Source organism: Glandiceps talaboti, chromosome 8, assembly GCF_964340395.1.
Source record: "Glandiceps talaboti chromosome 8, keGlaTala1.1, whole genome shotgun sequence".
Lineage (NCBI taxonomy): Eukaryota > Metazoa > Hemichordata > Enteropneusta > Spengelidae > Glandiceps > Glandiceps talaboti.
In genome coordinates this window covers 9,576,149-9,582,304 of record NC_135556.1, presented here as the reverse complement: position 1 = coordinate 9,582,304, position 6,156 = coordinate 9,576,149, and the positions used below count along the sequence as shown (strand labels likewise).

Here is a 6,156-nt window from a genome sequence, read left to right as displayed (position 1 = left end):
TTTTATTACTCTCTCTTACAGGACATGCAATTCATTCGATAAGAAATATGACAAGAGATAACGTGAACTTAAGAAAGACACATAGGAAATTAAAATATATGGTATGGTGTCGGCTATCAGTTCTATCAGTTCACGAATGCTTAGTCGAAGTAAATGAGGCACTTGGCTTGACACATGAGAATTGTCCAGATGAGTTGATGCGCTATGCAAGCATTTCTCACCTCTATTGTGGTGTTCTCCAAAAACATATAACACTTTGATTCACAGTCACTTGAAGTTTTCATGTTTGAAATAATAGATTAGTTTTTGATCAAGTATTTTACATAAAAAATAAGATTGTTTTCAAATTGTGTGTGTGTGTGTGTGTATTTAAAGTTGTTTCTTGAAATAAGAATGCTGTTTGACCAAAAGTGACTAAGTGCCAAACAATGTGAAAACTCTCAATGCCAATAGTTACTTTTCAATGTTATTAGTTTCGATGACGGCATGGATAAGATCTTCCCTAGGGAAATCCATTGCGATGATACCTAATCGTTGACGTGTTCCCCCAAGTCCTTTCAGAAATCTATCAAGATGATCTTGGATGGGACCAGAAATTGCATACGGACTGGGACAGTGTATGAAACCACAATTACCACCACAAATAGTAAGAAATGCGTCCTCGGCCTTACCACTGATGGCCTTCCTGAGGTTGGTCTGTATTTCATCCCATCGTTTCCCAATATCTAGATCGGATAAACTCCTCACGATTGATCTCTTACCAGCCACATTTATTGAAGCGTACGGTTCCAAAGACTGGTCATCAAAGTTGGGGATAAATATTACCTTTCCCCGAACTTGGCCAAGTTTGATTTTCCCTAAACCGAATGTCATGTTTTCCTTTATACGGCCAGGATAGAACGAGAAATAGCTTCGGAGTGTATCAATCATTGGCTGAACCGTTTGGTGTGGAATCGCCTCCTCTCTGACGTGGAAAAGGACAGTCTCACTCTCATAATTTTCAAGAAACTTGACAACTTCCGTAACTACAGGCGTAAACATAGTATTCTGGAAATTCGTACCTTCATGGATAGCAAAGCGGTGTCCGTAGTGTCTACAACCAATGTCAATAAATCTAACACCAGCTTTCAGCTGCGAGTAGAGAGGCCAATGCTGACACTCATTGTTCATACCGTAACAACTGACCGAACCATGGGTACCAGGAATAGATATGTCTGACACCAGAGTGTCGTCTGGGATCGATTTCATCCAGTTTGGCAAGGTGTTTTCAGGATGTTTAGCGATGGTGCTATCAAGTTTGTTCCCCATTTTGCTGATTTTGTGTCAGAAGGACCTACGCATACCATTCAAGGATTGATAACTATATACAAATAAGTCTGCTCACGTTGACCCGAGGGTCATCAAGTATACGAACTATATAAGTTATAACTCGCTCTCATAATTATTCGTTATATGTGACTTTAACAGTATGTTCTGGCCGCTAGGATAAAAACTTTAGTCAAATCAGAAAGGGATATAATCAATATTATTTGAAGACTAGACCTTGCTTGACAGATTGGCTGAAAATTAATGAAACACGTAGCCTCTCTTTGTCCTGCCGCTACCATGGGAGCGCGTCATAAATTATTCATTAAACAGAAGAGCATATGTCATTCTTAAATCCGTATTTGCCAGGATCTGTACAGTCATGTATCATGCTTGCATCATACCAGCTACACGTATACGCATAGCATGACTCTTGGCAGTAATAATCTCCCCTGCCAAGCTGAGAGAATGGTATAACCCTTTGCGCATTTGTTTTGAGCTGCCTGGTATCGTGACGATGATAAAACGACGACGTCAGCATTTTATGCTAGGGGAGTGGTGAATGCGGGGTGAATGATTGACATCGATGCGTCATCTAATTTGACTCTGGTATCCACATGCATACAATCTAGATGGTTAACTTACACACACAAAACACGCACAAGCACGGTATATATTTAAGAGCTTCGAGACAACAAGTTTAGAACATCTACAATCATCCACTCCATATAATTTTACTGTAGACACTTACAGAATCACACATTTGCCAGAACTCGCACACTAGTAGATTAATTTTGACATTTTATTGATAAAATGAAATTGTATAACATAGATTCATATCACAATTACACTTAATAAAGTTAGTATATATACATTTAGTTTTTTGAAAATATGTTTAAAACACGACTACACTGAATATGACATGCATAGTATATCACTGAATATATCAGGACATTTCCCTAGCTTTCCCCATCCCACCTCATTGCTTTTAATATAGCTTTTCAAAATCATATTTCATATTACAATTACAGGTTAAAAGCAAAAACTTGAATGCGTTGACGATTTGATTTTCCATTCAATATTGTTGTCAGTTGAAATTAAAAATGATAAACACAGTGTAAACAAACTAAACTTTTAAACACAACAAAATTCCAGTATCTCTGTGTTCAGTAACGACAACAGGTAACAGCTCGCTTGCTGGTCGTTTTGAGGTGCCAAGTAGAAGAATATATGTGTTACACCCAATCTGTGAAACTGTCCAATTCACGAAATGTGCATGTAACTTTGCCCAGTTTATGGAATGGTCAACCTTATACAAATGAGAATATAGATTACGATCTAAAAGGGGCGAAATTAATTTTTTGGGGCAAGATTTTTGAACTGGGGTGTTGATTATCGAACTCTATTAAAAACACAAGCTACACTAAATTATTATAAAATAAGAATTGTGACATGATGAGTTTGTAAATACATGATAATAAAGTTGTTTGTCTACCCATATTTTTGGCATTTCAATTTTTTTTTTTTGGTGATGGGCAAAATATCCTTATGCTGGCTTTGCATGTCAGTGAAATGCACACTTTGTTTCAAAATTAAGGGAATTTCTTTATATTTTCTGAATAGTACATGTAACTATACATTTAAGTCAATTCCAAATTATGTACTATCAGTGGTTTACTTGGCTCTGATGATGCATACAAGCATGAATTGAGATAAAATTAAACTGTTGCATATCCAATATTCACTAAACGAAATGAGCAAAACTTTATGACCATGGGAAGGGCAGTCATTGGAAAAAGGCTAGGTGTACATAGCATGCGAGCCCGAGGTGAGCGTGTGCGAATCAGATGCCTGTTGAGATTCATTATCACCAGTCCTTTAAATGCACTCACACGACCCACTGTCCTGTATGTTCACAAGTGATTGCGTTCTGTTTAGAGTAACAGCGTGTCTCAGATCTCCCGTGTAGGAGCAAGATACTTTGTATAACCAATGTAAGTCATCACTGCTCATGTTGGAAACAAATGACTTAATGTTATCCCTAACCTCCCCCCCCCCTCCCTCATCACGACAGACTGCATCTACGCAAATTGATTCTAAAGTACACGACGAGGGTCCCGTCATCCACTTGCTGGCAGGAACCACAATACGGCAAATCAAATCTTCCAATCGACTGGTGTCCAGTAGACGGTTGAAGAAGTCTCTGTTGACAATTTTTAGAGTCAAGTTACGGAGGCCGGAGGATTTCTTTATTGCATTAGTGAGATGCGTTGAATAGTCGTCAGCCCCGTTTGGTGGAGTTCCGAAAACCACACCAAATATCACGTTGAGAGATTGTAGGTGTCAAGTTGTTGCGATAAGGGACATCAGACTTTTATTTGGTGCAGCGGTGATACATAGCGTTTCGAGTGTTCTATTCTTAACCATTGGTTTCAGAAATGACATGCTATGAATTATTTGAAGGCGAGATGATGCCATTGCTGACAAGTCCCAGAATCCGACTCTCACGCCTTTTACCTTTGGGCTATTATTAACCGCTTTGCCCAGTTCGACAGTACAATCTTTTGCACCTTCATAGCTATAGAAAATTTGCAATTCTAAATCAGTTGCAGTGTTTATTTGCTGAATAAAATGAGTCGCACTATCCAGCTTATAGTTTTTATCTTCTGAAACGTGAAGGAAAAGTGATAACTCACTGAAGACTAGAAACTTCTCTAAAGGTACAATATCCATGGAAGATCGAATTTGTAATAAAGCTAGACCAAACTTGTTAACGCATTTGTGTTTTCCTTTAGCATTCGCTACCAGAGTTGTCAACCTATCCACAAATATGTCTTTCTGACACTCATGATCTTTCTCAAAACTGAACATCTTACTTAGAGGCGGAATCTTGTATCTCGGTAAACATCCGACGAAAATTTCATCTAAGGACTCAACTGAGTGACACAGTTACTTGCAATCTTTAACAATGTTGTGGTGTCATCAATGTCTGGATTGATGCTACATATGGCAAGTGATTCAATGCTTTTATTCTTTCCTAATAATTCAGAAATGTTGGTTAAAGGGTTTTCACCCCAGCCTCTCTAGAACTCCGACCTTTCACCAAGAGAACAAGGGGTGTTCGAGAGATATTGGTTTCCCTCTTCCGAACATGTGTTAATTAGTTCACTTTGATATTGTATCAACCTTAAAATTTCAGTGAGGAATTTCGTCGGACAATTGATAATCAAGGGATCACTTTCTACAGCTTTCCCTTTGTTAAAAAGGTAAAACCAATCTTGCAAAAAGAGTAGACATGATTCTTATATCTCTATTCCTAAGCACTTTGGCGCAACATCAGAGAACATACTAACAAATTCTTTGCTATTCCCAGACTCAGACTCATTCGAAGCAAAATGCAAGCATGAAAGATAATTTATTCATTAAAGGAATGTCGTCGACTTCAACCTTCAAAATATGTTGCATGTTTTCCAGGGCTTTCATAAATAATTTAAAGGCCAGTTTTAAATTAGCTCTTTCTTTTAATATCCCACACACGAACCCTAGGATCTGAGAGTTACTCTGAGGTTATTTAAGAAGTTCAGCCAGGACTTCCCTCACTTCCATAGAACTTTCAATGTAACTACTTACATGTGTGGCAAGAAAATACTCTTGCCAGGTTCGATGGAAGAATGTTTGTTTGCGCATGAGTCATGGCTTCATTATCCTGTACAAGAAAGCCGAGGTCTAGAGATTTAAGGTTTGAAATCTCGGCATGCTTTAGGACAACGTGGCTATCTTTAATACGTCTTGTCTTGTATGAGCTATATACATCTGTTGCCAGACACTTACATAGATCATGTACACTTTCGTTTTGGCCATCGTTATATGGTAAGTTTTCTTTCGCCACATATCTCTTTAATATGCAGTTATGGGTCTCAGTGTAAAGGTCACTGGGTGTTTCTGGAAACTTAACATTCTGAGACTCTTCTTTGGATTTTGTTTCACTATAGTTTTCCCAAAGGACACATACAAAATATATATACAATGGATTACAAAGGAAAGCCTCATCAAAATCAAACTTGTTTGACCAATGCATCCCCATTTCCACTAACATTCTCGAAAAAATAGTTAGTGATGTATTCTTTATAGTTGGATTCACTAAACCCCTTAATAACAAACCATAGGTTAGCCTGAGTTAAAACACGGTCATGCTCACGTGGCCTTGTGGTGGTTACTACAGTACAAATTGGTAGTATTTTGTCATAGATAATTTGACAAACTTCGCCATCTTTAGTCTTGGGTATGATTTCATCATAGCCATCACATATCAATAACATCGTTTCACTGTGACGTTTGATATATCGCTGAAGTTGTAAACGTGAAATAGGTGCGTCATAAGGGAGAAGTTGTTCAAATATCACATCTGCTATAGATTTTGCTTCAGCGTTTCTCAGTGTGATAAGAAATACGAAATCAAATCTTTGCAACTCACCACAAGCCCAGTCATAAGCTAACTTCCTAGCAAAGACAGATTTTCCTATACATTGCTATCATGTAAATGCGCAAATATATCGTGCTCACTTTTCAGTCTTTCTCCAGTCTTCAGAGTTGTTCTTATATCTGTCTTTTCGACGACGAGCTGTGTGTAGACGTCTTTCAAGTGTAGCTGGAATTCTTGGTTCCATGGAAGGGGTTGAAAGTTGGCAAAATCGTTTTCGTATTTTCTCTTCAGAAACTCCTTCATCAACAGAACTTTCTCATCGGACGAATCTGAAAAGAAGACATACAATACGTTAGCAATTCTTAGCTGTCTAAAGGAATGTTGTTGGATTTATTGAAAAAAATGCTATCATTTATACTACTCCCAAG

At 37.9% G+C, this 6,156-nt stretch overlaps 1 protein-coding gene across 1 annotated transcript; it reads right to left on the bottom strand.

Annotated features, from left to right (window-relative positions):
- Nucleotides 1-453: 453 nt before the first annotated feature.
- On the bottom strand, nt 454-1,308 carry LOC144439150 (1-phosphatidylinositol phosphodiesterase-like). Its single transcript, XM_078128420.1, has one exon. It carries the CDS (start codon nt 1,306-1,308, stop codon nt 454-456), a length of 855 nt encoding a protein of 284 aa, XP_077984546.1.
- Between the last annotated feature and the right edge of the window lie 4,848 nt (nt 1,309-6,156).

Bases quoted from the DNA above. Each gene is read 5' to 3' on its own strand.
- LOC144439150 (XM_078128420.1), bottom strand. From the start codon at position 1,308: ATGGGGAACAAACTTGATAGCACCATCGCTAAACATCCTGAAAACACC.